Source organism: Chiloscyllium plagiosum, chromosome 11 (genome assembly GCF_004010195.1).
Source record: "Chiloscyllium plagiosum isolate BGI_BamShark_2017 chromosome 11, ASM401019v2, whole genome shotgun sequence".
In the NCBI taxonomy this organism is placed as follows: Eukaryota; Metazoa; Chordata; class Chondrichthyes; order Orectolobiformes; family Hemiscylliidae; genus Chiloscyllium; species Chiloscyllium plagiosum.
The window spans coordinates 35840466-35858695 of NC_057720.1; the positions used below are offsets into that span (position 1 = coordinate 35840466).

Here is an 18230-nt window from a genome sequence, read left to right on the forward strand (position 1 = left end):
TAAGAAGAAAACTTCAACCACTGGTCCCCCACTTTTGTAAATTAATATTTCTTTAAATTTGAAAATAGATTGTACACACAAGTGTGGAGATTATGGGACAATTTGCTGATTGGTATTGAAAATGGTGAAGGGGTGGGACGGAGTTGATAAAGCATTCGGCAGTGCTAAGGAGTCTAGAGCTGAGGGAAAGAAGATAGAAGATTAAAGAATGAAAACAGGAGAAACATTTTATATAAAGGAATATGAGACTGTTGTTAGACTGCTGAGGTTGGTAATTAAATTAAAGATCATTTCAACTTTGAAAGATAGGTTAGATGGACAGAAAAGCGAAAGGCTAAAGGAATATGCGTACAGGACTGGAACAAAGGGTTGCAGCCTGGTTAGGTGAAACAGTCGGTTTCTGTGTTTTAATTTCTGAGTATTGAGGTTCATGAACTCTATATCGTCATGTGAAGGTACTGGGGAAGAACAATGTCATTCGTATCAAAATAATCTGTCTAATGCTCCAGGATCAGTGTTTCCAGCTGAAGCAGAGGCACATATACTTTAGGTGGATGGTAGATGAAAGGCAGAAAAAAATTTTTTGTTTCTTCGCTAGTGAAGTCCCATCTTGCACTGAGAATTGAAAAATATAATTGTACTTAATGATAGATGGAAGCACAAATCAGGCAATCAGGCAGAGGCAAGGCTCAAGAAACCATGACGGTGCCTTCAAGTGAACAGTTTTGTTATTAATTAGATGCATATCCTATAATCCTGGGAATACAATGCCATACTTGCAATGAACCAGCTGTGTTACTGTCATCTAGAGGTACATTCTCCAACTGAAGAAATGCAAGAAGAAGAGGAACAACTGAATGTTAGATAGACATGGACAGAGATTTAGTTTGTGATGCTTTGGTCATCCTTTTCTTTGTTGGACTAAATGTTAGGTTGGGCTTTTTCATTTCGGAATGTCTATCTATTAAGCCTACATATTATACCTTTGATCATTGCATTATAAAGACATCATCGACCACAACTTTCATATCTGTCATAAATTTATTTTAACTCAAAATAAAAGGATGTATTTTATGGTATCGCATATATTTTGCTACACTGGAAGATTTGTGGATCTCTTGCATGATCCTTGCGATTTTGGTGATCGCTTAGAAAGCATTGGGTAAGTCGATCCTATAAAAAAGATACTTCATTAGGTACATCAATTAGTTTTATTAAAATCTAAACCAATAGATTGGAAAATTTAAACTACGCAACACAAAAGCAATTCACCCTGTTAGCATCACAGATTATCCTCGATAGAATAAAGCACAGAAAAGATTAATAAATTAACTGATGCAATAGTTGCAGTAGGATGAGAACAGATTGTTCAGTTTGTTGTGTCTCTGTTCCTGCACTTGTCAGCTTTGCAGCTAGCTCATTTCAATTTGCCCCAAGGCCCTGCTGACACTGTGTGTATGCACAGAAAGTTAAATTCTCCTCTGATCAATAACGAAGAAGTGTTCCTTCTGCCCAGTCGATATTTTTTTTATCTGTCTTCTGCCCCATTCTGCTGATGGCAGCTTTTGTGAGGAAAGTCACTCAAGGGCACCAGGCAAGGCTCAGCTACTTTTTTTCTCCCCCTGCTAAAAGTTAACAGATTTGGCCTTTTGCTAATAACAGCTTTATGATTTATCTCTATTTTAATTGGAAAATTTGTGAATTAATTGATTTTTCTTACTTTCCAATTAACATTGTAATTGGCTGCGTAATAAATTCTACGGCACCCTACAAATGAGGGTTGACATAAAGATTGAGGGGGACATGGGAAGGCTGCATGACACACCCTATGATCTAAAAACACTAATAAAGCATGTTATTTTAACATATCCCTGGGTGAGCTTGGAGGCATAAATTCACAGCTGTGAGGTTACAGGAACTGACACTATTAAGTGCTTTGACAGAAAGTTCTGACAGGTCTCCTCATGGGCTGACCTGATTGATCTATAGCTCTGTCCATTGACAGCCTCAGGAAAGCCAAGCCAAGAGGGAGAAGAGATCAGCTTCCTGGTGCAGGAACTGACTTGCAAAGACTTGGGGCAGCTGTAAACAAGTGACAGGGCATAACAGGACTGCACTGTGGGTGTCAGGTACAAGGCTGTAATGTCCTTATCTAACATATTTTGGCAACTTATTAGGAAATTGTCAGAGCCAGGTTAGCTATTTTACAAGAAGTGAATTCCTAAGTTTAAGAAAAATGTTTTCCTTGCCTGGTTTAGACTTTTTAAAAGACTTTTTTTCATTCATAGTATTAACAGATTAGCCCTATTCTCTATAAAGTAGAATTTAAAAAAACAGATTTTCAAAAAGGCTGATTTCTTTGAATTAAGAGTTAAATGTACATGGAATATTAAATCATGAAATACTGTGAATCAACAAACTGATGCACAATTTTGCACAGTTATGTTCAGACTCTGAGCATATTGAAAAATCATAATCCTTTCACATGTCTTGTTTACATTTGCAAAAGGTATCACTTGTATTTTCTGGATTGTTTTAGAGTGAATATTTCCAGTTGTAGAACAAATACAAGTAAATTCCAAGTATTTTTAATGTAACTTCCTATTTCTGTTTTAATAATTACATTACTTCATATTTCCTAAAGTTAACTATTTTTTAACCCAATTCTTTGCAGATTATGTAAGATCTCAAATGATATTGGTAGGAATGTTTTTGGCAGTGTTGGAAATATCTCTGATGACATTATCTTAAGGCTTGTGGTGAATTACATTGGCTGCACAGTTAGTAAAGGAGAAACATCAAATTATGCATTTAGATTATTCTATTTGTATTTCTTTGAATATTTCTAAATTGAAGAAATCACTGCATACAACTTCACAGCAAAACGGTAAAATAACAAAAGAGGTTGAGAAATAGGGTATGATTTATGTAACAAGTTACTATTTTTATAGTAATCAGAAATAACATTTGAATACATAAATAGGAACATAAAATATATTAATAGTTATTTTCTGGGACTGGTGCTGTAAATCATATCATCTTTATAGCTTCTGACTTGTATTCCAGCCTAAACATGTGTTAGCTTCAATTTAGTTATTACTCATTGAATTATGTTCCCTACACATTTTTATGAAGAATCTAAACAAACTATGGAAATCTAATTGCAATTTGACATCATTTTTTAAAAATCCTGTGCTTCAATTATCTTCCAACGTGAGGTGTAGTGCCCCCCGATGCATATGCGCATGCACTAAGAAAGGTTAGAGTTTCTAATACATTCCTACCTCCCATATTATTCCATTGACAAACAAGTAATGACTGAGAGGGCAAGAAAAATGGAACTTGGTGGCTGGACAATTTTTACTCCAGATTGATTTTTGTTCTATAACTTTCCAGAGAAAACTGTTGATATTTAAGAAATGTGGTACCAGTGCCTGATAATTAATTTTATTTGATCAACACTGCTATCTACAATCTATTGTGAGTTAGTCACGTTACCATGTTTTAGGTTTAATAGAAATTATGCAAGTCTAGAATGATCTGTAAAATAATCATTGATTATTGACTGAGATGTCATTTAGGTTTTAAGGCCAGATTGAAGATATTCATCAGTTCCATCTGCCATCACCCAGGCTTCTACAAATGTGTTTTAATTAACACAATGTGTCCTGTTTTCTTTAGGCTGAATTTCAGATTACTTGAGTCTCTTTTTAAAGAGGCAACAATGGTAATTCTGATTTATTTTAGGTATTTGCTTATGTAGGGAAATGCCTCGTGATATGTTAAATGTGGATGTATGAGATGGGAGCAGGAGGTAGACTATTTGACCCTCTGAACTGGGTCTGCCTTTTGATCATATCATGGTTAATCTGGCAGTGGCATCAACCCACTTTCCTGGCTACCCTATATAAATATGAATATTGTATGTGAAATTTAAATATGAAAGTTGAAACAGTATTTCTTTCAGCATATTTTGCCCATCCCTAATTGCCCTCGAACTGAATGGCTTGCTAGGCCATTTCAGAAGGCAGTTCAGTGTCAACCACATTTCTGTGGGTGTGGGCCCACATTGTAAGGAAGGCAGATTATCATCCCTAAAGGAGTTCCTCTCTTTCAGATGAGTTATAACCACAATTGATTATGGTTTCCTGCTCAGTGTTGCTGAGACTAAATTTCAATCCCACTTTTATTAACTGAATTGAAATTCCACCAGCTGCTGTGGTGGAATTGAACCTCAGATACAGAGCATTAGGCTTGGCCTCTGGATGACATTACCAGTGTCAAGATTAGAGTGGTGCTGGAATTCCTGATGAAGGGCTTTTGCCCAAAACATCGATTTTCCTGCTCCTTGGATGCTGCCTGAACTGCTGTGCTTTTCCAGCACCACTCTAATCTTGACTCTGATCTCCAGCATCTGCAGTACTCACTTTCTCCTTGATGACATTACCATGCTGGTGACACTGAAGATGCTGTGATTATGGTTAAAATCTTGAGCAAAATATACTGTGGGTGCTGCAAATCTGAAATAAAAGAAAATCCTGGAAATACTCAGTATCTGTGGAGAGACAAAAGAAGTTTCACAAACCTGGAATCATACAGTAAAGGCCCTTTGCCCCATCGAGTCTGCACTGACAAATCAGTGGCTTTTGTCAAATCATTTGATGGAAGGTCGTTGACCTGAAATATTAACTTCATTTCTCTCTCCATAGATGCTGCCTGATCTGCTGAGTTTTTACAGTTTTTCTGTTTTCTTTATTATTGCTTTTATTTACTCACACAGAGTTGAGCACTTGAAGGCACCAGAAGCAAGTGTTAAACCTTATTTACATATAATATGGATTAATGCCTGCTTCAGTTGTTGGCCAAGGGCCGAGGTGCGATTTGTGGCAGAAGCGTGCATATATATGTGGGGATTGGAGACAACATTGATTCCAAACAGAATCTAAATGGATCAAATGATAAGTGTAACTGATCCCAAGTTTGCAACCTTCAGTTACTAAAATAAATGTAGATACTTACTGGACAGACCTGTAATTAGTTGTCAAGATATGCATCTCATTAATGAAGAAAACACTGGCACAAGCATTCTTTCGGCTTGTGCCTATGATTCACAACTTTGTGATTTATTGGTTGTGTATTCCAGATAGGGGTTTAACTAGCTCAGTTGGCTGGATAGTAAGAATGATGGCAATAGCACAGGTTCAATTCTCACACCAGTTGAAGTTACTGTGAAGGTCCCACCTTCTCAACTATGCCTCCAGTGATGGGCATGGTGGCCCTCAGGTTAAACTCACCACCAGTTGTCTCTCTCTTTCTTATTAATGAGAGAATAGCCCTATGGTGCACTGAGATTATGGTGATTTTACAATCCAGAGATGAGAGACGCTTGAATTCCAACATTGCATCAGCTCTCCCATTTGAGTGACAATTGATGGAAGTCCAAATTAAAATTTCCAACTTGGTCTGCTTAAGCTATAGTACAGTGTAATAATAATCACTTTAAATGAGATGAAATAATATCAATCCAAGAAATTCAAAGGATACGGTGTTCCATTAGGAAGCATAATATGACCAGCACAAAGGACAGAAATTCTAATGAATTTTTGTTCAAGCATGCAAAGATATAGACCTATTTCCCTGAGTAATAGGTAGGAGCCCAACATTTTAAGCAGCACAGGTAAAGGTGGTCTGAGTAAGTCCTAGCTTTGGGCTCAAAGCTAGCAATGTAGATAACTCGCACAGCCTGTATTTGCTCTTATCTTCCGATAAAGGATTAACAAAACTGTATTATACAAACTCGATCAGAGCATAATACACAAACATATATTAAAAATCCTTTTGTACAAGACAGCATTATTAGATTAAAGCATTTGTGTCCTGCGCAGCAGCAAATAATGGCAAATAAGCTTCCATATGATTTTTCTTATCTTGTGATGAAGAGGATGAAATCTACAAAGCTAATAGCAGTTGTGTGTGTGAGCATCAGAGGAAAAGTATTATTGCAGCACTTAGCTGGTAAATTTGATGTAAGCTAACACTTCTGATAGGTTTTAGATGAGTGTTTCATTATTGAACATTTAGCTCTGAGCATTCCCATCTCTGTAACACTGATATATTATAACCTTTGTTTACGTTCAGCTTTGTTTATGGGCCCCTCACCAACAAGAACTCTATCAAACAGCCAATCCCTCTTACACTACCTTATATATCATGACACAAAGTATAAAACACATTGATTATGAGTCCTCACTGCAAAAAAAAGTATAAAATTTCTTCTCTCTGAACCATTTTTGGACAGACCAAGACGTCTTTTATTACACCTATTATTAATACTGATGATGAAAGAGCAACATTATAGTTGTGAATAATAAAAAAAATTGAGGAGGAAAGGACAGCAACAGAGAAGCGAGGTTACTCTGGCCTTTAAGTATCTCAAGTAGATACATGTCTCAGTTCAAATAGTGAATCGAAGAATTAATTCAAACATGTAAAGCTTTTATATGGTTGTGCTCACAGAACAACATTTCAGTTGCATTGTTCTGAACATATTTTTGCAAGAATTCTTTGATATAACTCATTTCCTGTGGCTTTTTATAAGTTAATTCCTTAATATATATTTTGAATGATACCCTGTTATAATTTTGAACCCCAAACCATCTCCTAAGACTAACACTTTCAAGAACTTAGTTGGTTTTGTAAAGTGTTTATAATCTTTACAAGTGCATGCCACAGGACTTCTGTTACATTAGTGAGCACTTTGCAGGCCACTTTGATATGGATAACTTGAATTGCAGGTACGATCAGAAGTTCTGAATGGTTTTTGACTCTCTGGTACAAATTGCATGGATAGAGCAAAAAACACAGGAAGGGTGGGAAATCAGTCAAATGCCATGATCAATGTTAGAACTACTAACACAGACTGTGGTACATTTGAGGATTTGCAGATGGAGTTTATAGATCTAGGCACTTGGTTGAAAAAACCTCTTCCAGATTGTGTCAGTGCCACACACTGGATCCAATAAGTGGACCAAGGTAAATGTGCAGACGGAGGTAGAAAATGTTCATATTCCTAAACACAGCAAAGATTTCTAGAACAAGAGAAGACCAGTGGCTGGATGGAGATGGGGTTGGAATTTAAAGTTTGGAGAAAGCTATTGAAATAGGAACAGAAATATAAATTAAAATATACAAAGAGAAAATACAATCAATATGAAAAAATAAAATAAATACACTGAGATAGTGAGGGGCATAAAGACTGATGCAGAAGGATCGTTACATGTAAATCTAAGTACGAAAATGAAGGTAAAAAGATTAAAGTTACAAAAAAAAGCCATAAATCTGTGAGTTCAAAAGATCATTGGATTCAAAATTAGAGTTAGAAGCGAAACAATTATAGTATAACGATAACTTAGTCAAAGTGGGGAACTTTGTTTTACCAATATATGCGGGATTACTCATTAGATGAGGATGTGGAAAAATATGGGTTGATGATGTCCTGGAAAGTGAGCTGAGCCAAATAATCGATGTGGACAATTGATGTGAGAACAATTACTATATAATGAGCCTAACATATTTGTTACAGATAAATGAAGGAGATAATCTGATTCTGAAAGTATGGAAAGATCAAGATGTTTAAATCAATGGGCTATGATTGCTTGCTTACTAAACTGTTGCTAGAAGTCAGAAAAACAACAGTAAAAGCACCAGCCACAATTTTTCAATTTTCCTCAAATAGATAATTGGTGCCAAGGGTCAGGAGGGTGCTGTTGGAAAACTTTGTTTGAAGGAAGGAAACAAGGATAATATGGGTAAAAATGGATTAGTCATTTTCCAATCCGAGATAATTGTTTTGAGATAATTGGGAATACAGTAGGTGCACAGCGTTCTTTTTTGGACGCTTTCAATAATGATTGTGACAGCTTTATTGAAAATTTCAGGCACGCAAAATAAGAACAACATAGAACAATACAGATATAAAGTGCCTGATAGCCAGAAAACAAGGAATTTGTTCTTGCATAGGCAAGAGAAAATATATGTACATACAACATTGGCTGTTGACATTAAAGCATCAGAAAACATAATGAGAAGGCAGTAAACATACCTTCAGGAAGACATATACATTTTGGAGGATTAGAAAGACAGATGGCGGATGAGTAGAGATCAAGGCAGAGAAATGGGTTTGAGTTACTCTGGACAATGCCAACACAGAGACAATGGGCCAACTGGTGTCCTTCTGGGGTTCTGATGGTCAACTAGAAGGTAGTGGTCCTGTGATATCACTGAGTGAATATTGTGAAATATGTATACCTTCTAGTTTTATATGATCTTTTAGTCACAGAGATCCCCTGGCAGCTTACTCTGAATGTGTAAAATTGACTGGAAAGTTAATTATATTGATCATCAGAAATGGGACACTGCAGTATTGTTATACAACAAAAGTGAGCCTGAAGCTTGTTGAATACACCAGGGACTTGAATACTGCTCGATTTCAAGTGTTTCTGGGCTGTGGCCTCACTTCACCCTTTGAGAAAAGGACAATAACGAAAATAATTTAAAGACAGACATTGAAAGTGCTGCTCTTCACCCTTCTCCTGTGTTATAAGTAGAATCACATTGGATAATGCCTGAATGCAAAACCTTCAGTCTAAAATCCAATTATTCAATTGGTTACGCTTTGAACATTTGTGGTTTTCAATTAATTATTTCTTCTTCACAAGACAGTACTAAAAGCAAGTCAATAATTTCCCCAAGAAAACAAATATGTAAAACTCAAAACCGGATTTTTCTTCCTTTTTCAAAGGAACTATTAACTTTGTTGAATGCTAATTTGTGAGCATTGATTATCACCCCAAAGCTGGAAGAAGCCAGTTATCATTTTTAATTGGTTTAATTTGATCTATTTTACACAAAGTATTAATGACCCTATTTGACAAAATGCATAACAAGCTTCTAGAGATATTTGTGATAAGTTGCATTTTGACAACTAACATAATCTGTCCCTTTGTTTTCTGTGAATGAATTATCGGAAGAATTGACACCACCTCCCAGACAGCATAGTGCTCTCTTTTTATTCTCTTATTCAACCAAACAGTCTGCTAGGTTTCACAACAACTCTATAGAAAAAAGAGATAATCTGCCTTTTTTGGTTTTTCCACTTTTTACTTTTCCTTTCCTTTCTCTTTTTTTTTGTGAATCTGTTAGTCTCTTTTTGACTTCTTCAAATTGTCACTGGCAGGTTGTAGCTCCTATGCTGCCTGAGAAATATGTGAATTTGAGATTTTATTTCTTTTAAATCCAGTAAACTGGATTATAAGGAAGACAAAAAAAAACTCATTTGGGCTGCATTATGTACATGATGAAAAGCGAGATGCATGACTGGACAGTGGGAAGGCAAGGAATTTCAAATCCACTTTACATCTGTGCAACCCTCTCCTTCTTTCTTTCTGTCTCTCTGTCTCAATAATACTTTCCATTTCCATAATGCATTTATTACATTAGTCTTGCCTTATATCAGAAGCTTTTTTCTGTTTCCCTGGTTTGCATGCTGCTTTAAAACAAAATATCCTGGAGGAGCTTAGCACCCATGTCTTCAAGAAGCACCTTCAATGCTTATTTCAAGGCATCCGGCCATCTGCCAAATGAAGGTGGATTTAATCTTGTAAAATTAAATTTCGCTCTGCTGACATACTCGTAGGCATCTGCGGCTGAGCGCTGCGGACAAACTGAACATGACAGGAGCATTGTTTTTTGTCACATCTACTGTGTTGATCTTTTCAAAGTCTCATAAAAATTTATTGATGTCCCTGTTTGCAGCCTAGGATATTAGTGTCTGCAGCACAGATATGATTTGATCTGTCTTCCCTTATTGGCGACCAGCGCTTAGTAATGTTTTTTAATACTTGCTGTCTTATAATCAGTCATTCCCAAAGTTGCAAGGCGGATGCAGTTAAGATCTGGCCTTTATAGTAAGCTGGTTCCCCCCTGAGGCTGATGGCATTGGTGCTCTAAGTATGTAATTTTTGTACAATACATTCTCAAGTAGATAGATGTACTTTATAGCATTTACATCATTCAACAGTTAAGTGTGTGATGAGGGAAGGGGAAGAAAACAGTTACAAATTTGATGTGACAAAAGGAAATCATTATTTCTCGGTGCTGTTTTCGTTTGCAAAAGAATAATGTACATCTGCCACTGCATAATTACTTTAATAAAAAATTTATTTCCAACTCATTTTCTAAAGCTGTATAATTGTTTCAAATTGAACTTGTCTAAAAGGGGAAATTTCATAAGGGACTAGATTGAAACTTCAATAATTTAAATGTATAATTGAAGAGTTTTACTTCAGGGTAATTAATAAGAAAATTCTTCCTGGCTAGAATACAGATTAATATGTTCTAAAGGTTAGTAATCTGTTTTATAGAAAACTAATAAAAAAGAATGTTCCCAGAACGGCACCAAATATGTTTTGTCACAATCTATCACACACATCTGTCCATTTGTCATTATTACTCTGATAGTAGTTTGTTTGCATTTCTTTGGTGTAATGTTGATTACGTGGTTCTATATAGTATGAATGTTTTTAGTGGGGTGCAAATATGAAACCTGCTCCAAAGGCTGGTAAAAAGGACAGAGTTCTTATTTGAGAAGATATAATTCAGTAAGTCCTGATACTGCTTTCCTCCCTGTATAGCCTCCTGCAAAATCACATCCATACTTTTCCACAGAGATAAAACAAACTAGTGGAATATCTATAAAGTTGTAAAGTTGATTTTCTCCTGCTTGTATTACAACTGTAGTCTTACATTATTTTGTGATCACCTTGTAAGAGTCACAGTGATGGAGTACCACCATGCACATATGCATAACAAACCATAGGATTGCATCAATAATTCCAAAAACTATAAATTCTTAATCTCATTTATTCCACAAAGGGGCACTGAAGAGAGACCATGCACTCTTACCAAAGCGAAAGAGGGATAGATTGAAATAGAAATGACCTGCTGAGTGTTCCCTTGCAAATACTATGGCGGCGTATCACAGAGATCTCCTTCATTTTCTATCTGGGGGTATATGTGTGGCATGGGAATATTGAGAGATGGAAAAGTGGAAAAGCATAAATTTTCTGCAGGAAAATTAGCACCATGTCTAAATCAACAATATACTGCACCATGGGGCACAAAATCATGTGATATCAACCTCAATCCACATCCTTTTTTACATCCACACACCCAGCTATGCTGCGGTATAGCAGTTCTAAATGACAGACAGTCCTTGCCATACAGTGGAAAATGGAAGTCATTCTCTTACACCCTGGGAGGTCTGGGACCTAGTCACATGATTACCTGCTCAAAACCCTGGGTTTGTAGTGCTTTGAAACCAAGAAAAAGAGAGGAAAATAATCATCTCATCACCATATCTTTTTTTAAAAAATGGAAGAATTGTATTTTACAAGTGCGTTGATATTGAGAGAAAGGAAAATATATGGAAGTTGCAGGTTATATCTTTGTAATGCACAGAATATAGTCATCAAAAATGGACAGTAGTTTAGAACAGAACAAATTCTGTGATTATTATTACTGTAATGGTATATGTGACTACCTGATAAATGAGTATCATTATTCTCTTAAATGAGTGGAAATTGAAAATCCCAAACAACTTTTGTTTCACAGCCTATTAGCTGAATTCTTTTAACTGTTTACGCCTATTAATTGAATTCATTTTTTTTTGCCAGATTACGTATTTTGAACAGGCTTTTAGCCCAAATGACAATCTCTTTGAGCAAAGCAGTCATCACTTCTGTTATTTGTACAATGTCTCTATTGGCAGTAGATTAGCTATAATAATAAAGGATGATTGTAGAGTGTGGCCACAGGTCTATCTAACAGGCTGCACCATGGATTGAGAGGAAACTGTTTTACACTTTTAATTCCTGACAGGACAATCCTTCAAACTTGGCCATGCTATTTGGTGCAATCACTGGGTATAGGTCAAGGTCTCCAACAGAGACAAGGAAGGAAATTCAGTTGACCTCATGCACCTCCCAGCAGATGGCTTTGGTGAAGATGTTGGAGGCATGATAGTCATCAGCTCAGCCTTGCATTCCAGAAGGTGAGGCAGAAGTGAAATATTTTAACATTGGGAATACTTGTGTCAAACTAAATGTTTTAGAAAGGAGCAACTTGATTCATAACTTTCTGGAAATTAGGGTACATTTAAAAAATATATTTAACAACCATTTCTGATATCTTCATGATCTCTCTGAGAAGCTGCTGTTTCCCCACCATACATTTGCTAGGAAAATAGGACTTGAGTGGCAGATAAGCAATAATGACAGGCGATGTGCATTTAAGGATAAAGTGGGAATAATGTGCAGTGTATATGGGGGCTTGGGGATGGATGGGGAAACGGTGAGTGAAAGATTGTAAAGAAATGCAATGGTGGTTTCAGATCGACAATACTGACGTTTTCATTCATTCTTGCATGTGGCAATGCTGGTAAGCCAATACTTATTGCTCACCTCTAAGTATCCTTGAGTTGGTGCCAGTTCAATCATTGCAAGAATAGCAACTTGGTCCATTTGGTGGCTGTTCATTTCATAGGCAAGTATGTATATAGTCATTATGTAGCTGTGTATCAGGAATCACATATAAGTGAGACTAGGTAAGGATGGTAGTTTTATTTCCCAGATAGGAAATTAGTGAACCAGATGGATTTTTATAACAACTTAGAGGTTTGATGATCACTATTACTAATACCAGTTTTTTTAATATTCTGGATTTATTTAATTAACTGAATTTAAAACCTGCCTCTGCAGCAGTTTTTAAATTCATGTTGGTAGGTTATCAGTGCAGGCACATGGATTATTGATGCAGTAACATATTCATTCTGCAGTAAAAAAAATCTTCATCCAACTTTATTCATTTAGTTTTTGACTGATTATTCAAACAATTTAGAAAAGTTAACCGGCCCTATCAGTGATCACGTAAGGATCAAAACCAAGAGATTGTAAGAAGCAGAGTTGTTAGCTGATTGAAGAGCAGCACATCCAAACATTCAGGAATTACATGAACTTTTTTTGTTTGATTGTGAAAAGAATTGCAATCTGCCACTGATCGGTAACTGCCTGCCACGAGGTTTTCAGAGTAACTGTCCTCCTCATGTGGAGAATCAACTGACTTCTTCCCTGCATCTCCTCCGGCTTAGGAATTCTCTTTGTGGGAATCACAGGCACAAACCATTTATGTTAAGCAGATTATATATTTTTCCTTGAATCGCTTTTAGTTAGATCCCAGAGGTGGCAATAGAAAGGATACTATCTCTTTTAATGCGCTATCAAATGACTCAAAGTAATATTGCCCAGACCTCTAAATCAATGTGATAACTGACCTTTATAATGCAACTCTCAACTTTGTCTCCTAAATCTATTTAAAACAACTTGGAGTTTTGGTATGTGGGTAAAAATGTTGTGCAGCTTGATCCGTGGGTAATCTTGAAATCTATTTTTTTTTATTTTTCTTGTGCTAAGCAGAAATAATGTCACTTTGACATGTGTGCACTTGGACAGCTGATGTGCTTTCGATGAGATGCAATTTATTGTGTGATATGTTATACAGAAACTGCCAAAATGCACATTTGATTATTTCACAGTACATGTAAATAATTATAATATCCTTTGCAACAGTTTGTGCAGGGAAATTTTGGAGAAAAAAGGTTATAAATAATAAAAAACATTAGCATGTTGTAGTTGTGCTCAAGCAGAAAATTATCTGGAACTGTGGGCAAGACATGAACTGCAATAAAGTAAAATAATTATTTCCTGTTTCTTCAACAGTAAGCATTCCATGTTGAAGGACAGCACAATCCAAGGGACTGTGAAGGTAAGTGAGCCTGAGTTAATGTTAAAAATAACAGGAGTCATGAAGGAGATGAGGAAAATAGATTGGAAATAAACCAGAAGGCGAAGAAAAGATAGGCAAGATAAAAAGAAAGAGAGAGAAAAAAAACATGCATGAGAGAAATAAGCATGGTACAAAGGAAATAAGATCAAGGAACTAAAAAAATGATGTAGCATTTCAAATGAGTAACTGAAAGAAAGACAGAGCTATAAGGTACAAAACCTGAATGAAATTGAGAGAATTCAAAAGAGATACTAGGGGACAGATCCTTTTAACTGGCATGAGAACAGTCTAGTCCCTGGAGCACCTCATTTTAAGTTAAGTTAGAATTAAGTCCTTGTTAAACAAGCACTCTTCAAGGACTTTCTGCTGCCTTAGAGTGGGATTAAGGAGCAGAAAATATTGTGGGCTCCCGTCAATCCTCTGTAAGAATAAGCTGTTAAAAGGCAGCACCATCAGATGACTAACTTTCGGCAGCTACTGTAGCCTTTATTGCAGAGATCTTTCTCCTGAATTTGTTGATGCTGTGAGAATATTAATGTCAAGGACTTTTAAAGGGAAAATTTACAAGACCATTTTCTTTTCTTCAAGCATTCCCTCCTTTCCTCTTGCATCAAGGCTTTCTTCCTTATAACTCAGTGACTGTGTTAAGCCGATGTAATTGGAATAGAATTAGATATTAATAAAGGGTATCAATAAACTATTTTAAACATATTTTACTTCGTTTATTAAAATAGCAATGAACTAAAAAGCTTCTGCAGGTCTTGAACCATTGGGTGCACAAAATTTAATCAGACAGTGTGGCCATTTGGCCTTTCGTATTGATGCGAGCGTTCTGCAAGAGCAGTTAAGCTGGTTCCTGTCTTCATCCTTTCTCTGCAGCCTTACTTTTTTTTCTCTTCAGATAAATATCCAATTCCCTTTTGAAAGCCATGGGTGAATCTTCCTCTATCACACTACCAGACAGCATGGTCCAGTTCCTGACAACTTACTGAATGAAAAGATTTTTTGATTAGTTCTTCTCCCATTCAAATTTCCACCTATGTGAAATGTTTCTATATAACTACGCTGTCCCACTAGGAGTTGAATATCTTTATCAAGTCTCCCCAAAATCTTTTGTTCTGAAAGTAGAACAGCTCCAGCTTCCCAATCTATCCACATACCTGAAGTTGAAAAGTGTGGTGCTGGAAAAACACAGCAGGTCAGGCAGCATCCGAGGAGCAGGAGAGTCGATGTTTCGGGCATAAGCCCTTCATCAGGAATGTCCTCAGATGCTGCCTGACCTGCTGTGTTTTTCCAGTGCCACACTTTTCAACTCTGATCTCCAGCATCTGCAGTCCTCACTTTCTCTCCTAACTGAAGTCCCTCATCTTTGAAATTATGCTCATAAATATTTTTGGCACTCTCCCAAAAGCATTAGCATTCTTTCCAAAATGTGGTGCCTACATAATACAAAATGCTGCTGTTGAAGATGAACCTGTATTCTATAAGCATTTCTTGTGACATTGTTTCTTTTGGCCCTATTTACACACCCATGATCCTGAGTGTGTTATTAACCATTAATAAACTTCCAATGATTTATCCCACGTATACTCGCACCCTTTCATTCCTGCACCTATTTTAGAATGCTTTTCTTTATTTTGTATTGCTTCTCCTCACTCAGTATCCAAATTGTAGAATTATGACATGGTTACAGCATACAGGTGACCATTCAGCTCATCATGTCCATACCAGCTCTCTGCAATAGCAGCTCAGCAACTCCTACTTCCAGCTTTTTCCATCGTCCTACAATATTTTCTTCCAGATAATTGTTCAATTTCTATTTGAAAGCCACAATTGAATCTGTCTCCTCTACACTTGCGGGCAATACTTTCAAGATCTAATCACTCACTGTGTAAAATTGTTCAAGCTAATAGTGCCTTTAAATCTTTGGTCAATCACCTTAATTTTATGTCCTCTGGTCCTTGACCTTATGCTGGATCTCCACTAACCTAAACACCCTTTAGCATTTTATTGATTTCAAAGTTCTGATACATCTTTGGCAGGTGCTTCTTTCCTCTCAAAGGATGGACATCATATATCAGAATTCCCATCAGTAGTGCCACATTTGCACCCAAGGCAATGTACATTTACGTGAAGCAACACATAGTTGCTTGACAAGAACTTACCCTGTAGAAGTTGTCCACTGAAAATAACGAAGATCAATTGAACAAGCAAATTTAAAAGCCGGGGACTTTAACAGGTTCCTAAAGATTTGCACAAAAGCAGAAAATGTGATTAATACTCAGTGGATCTGTAGTGAGAAAACCATTCACTCCAATATTCACTCCGTGTCTTGTGTTGCGACTTTTAGCAGCTGTATGGTGTACCTTTTAAGAGACATGGTTATGATGTCATCAGTGTATTATGGCCTGCCATCTAATGATATATTGCTTAGAAAAGAGGGAAATGTTGGTGTCGTAGTACTGTCACTGGACTAGTAATTCAAATGTTCAGATGAGCGTTCAAATCATACCAAAACAGTTGGCGATATTTAAAAGGGCTGTTATGATGGTGTCCTACTTCAGGCCCAGAAAGTCTGGGTCCAAGTTAACAGCTGCCCTGAGGTGTGTTATAACATCTCTTAATAGGTTGATTAACAAAAAAAGCCATAAAAATTGTAGTTTCCATCTTGCTGAGTTCTGTACTCTTGCAGCATGACATGCTGAAGCCTGTTGCAATACATTTGAATTGTTCTGCGCAAGCTCTGACACACAAGTGCCTGCGATTGTTGTGTACATGGTTACTAGAGACTGCAACAAAGGATCATTGAATTCTTCAGTACGACATGATCCATTTCTTGTCCATATGCTAAAGGAGCCAACATATATATCACAGGGTGAAAGTGGCAGATCCTTAGTATATCAGCTACCACCTTGGCATGGTGGCACAGTGGTTAGCACTGCTGCCTCACAGCGCCAGAGATCCGGGTTCAATTCCCGCCTCGGGCAACTGTCTGTGTGGAGTTTGCACATTCTCCCCGTGTCTGTGTGGGTTTCCTCCGGATGCTCCGGTTTCCTCCCACAGTCTAAAGATGTGCAGGTTAGGTGAATTGGCCATGCTAAATTGCCTGTAGTGTTAGGTGAAGGGTTAAATGTAGGGGAATGGGTCTGGGTGGGTTGCTCTTCGGAGGGTCGGTGTGGGCTTGTTGGGCTGAAGGGCCTGTTTCCACACTGTAAGCAATCTAATCTTAAAAAAAAACTGTTGTAATCACCAATACTGCTTGTGAAAGAAGCTTCACTGAAGGTTAGCAATCTTGTATCTTAAAGCATTTGGATGACCAACCACAATAAGACCACATGAGTCTAATCTTCTACTTGAATGGTCAGGAGGCATACTTACCTTCTTTCTTCTTAAACTTCAAACCTATCAATCCAGAAGCCCACCATTTCCTTTAAAAAAGTATAAAGTGAAATTTAAACACTTCCAAGAAGTTAAGATTCAGTTGTCAAAAGGCTTCTTACAGAGCTAAAATTAAAACCTGTAGCTGAAAAGCTTCCTGCAGTAATAAAACTGACATTGAAAGGATACTGTCAGGTTAAATATACAACTTTGCTGTTCAAAACAAAAAAAAACTTTTAAACATGAATAGGTGATTTTCTAACCAAGAGCAGCTTACCTGTGTGCAGTAGTAAGTTGTTTCTCCCATTTTGTCTTCAATTTGGTGCGAGAGCTGGAATGATGTCATTGCACCCTAACTGTTTCTAGTGGCTGAAACTTGCAATTGCAGGCCTTTTACAGAGACAGACTCAGACTCAGCAAAATGTCTTAAAGAGGTCACAATCATGAAAAATAAAGTAGAAACAAAATAAGGAACAATAAAAGGGTGGAATCAAGTGAAAGAAAGGGAAAAAAATCCCTCACTATACTTCAACATAACAAAATGTCACAGAGGCCTGCAACAAGAAATTGAAGGCAAATACTTGATTATGGATTGGGCAGCAAGTGATATTTTCACTGAGATACAGCTATTTAAGCAACATATGCAGATTTACTTCATAGGTCTAGCCATAATTGATTCTGATTAGTGATCTCTTCAAATATTATTTGCCATTAGTCAGGAGTAGCTTTGCCAAATAAATGTATCCAGTTTTTCTGAGGGCAATTTTTAAAACATCGAATGAAGATCTGAAGAATACTTGATGAACGGCTAAATGTACAAACCAACTTCCAAATTCATAGACTCCGATACATGTCTTACAGATAGAAACTTAGTCATCAGAAAAGGACATGAATATGATTTATCTGAAAAAGAACTTGCAGAAATGTTAATAAATATCACTAATCACCACTAC

At 36.8% G+C, this 18230-nt stretch overlaps 1 protein-coding gene across 1 annotated transcript in view; it reads left to right on the plus strand.

The window, feature by feature from the left end:
• LOC122554292 (E3 ubiquitin-protein ligase RNF220-like) overlaps positions 1–18230 on the plus strand; it is a 309819-nt gene that overhangs the window by 273971 nt on the left and 17618 nt on the right. The window contains exon 3 of the mRNA XM_043699078.1: positions 13833–13878. Coding sequence (XP_043555013.1) covers positions 13833–13878 — 46 coding nt within the window. The remainder of the gene's footprint in view (positions 1–13832; positions 13879–18230) is intronic.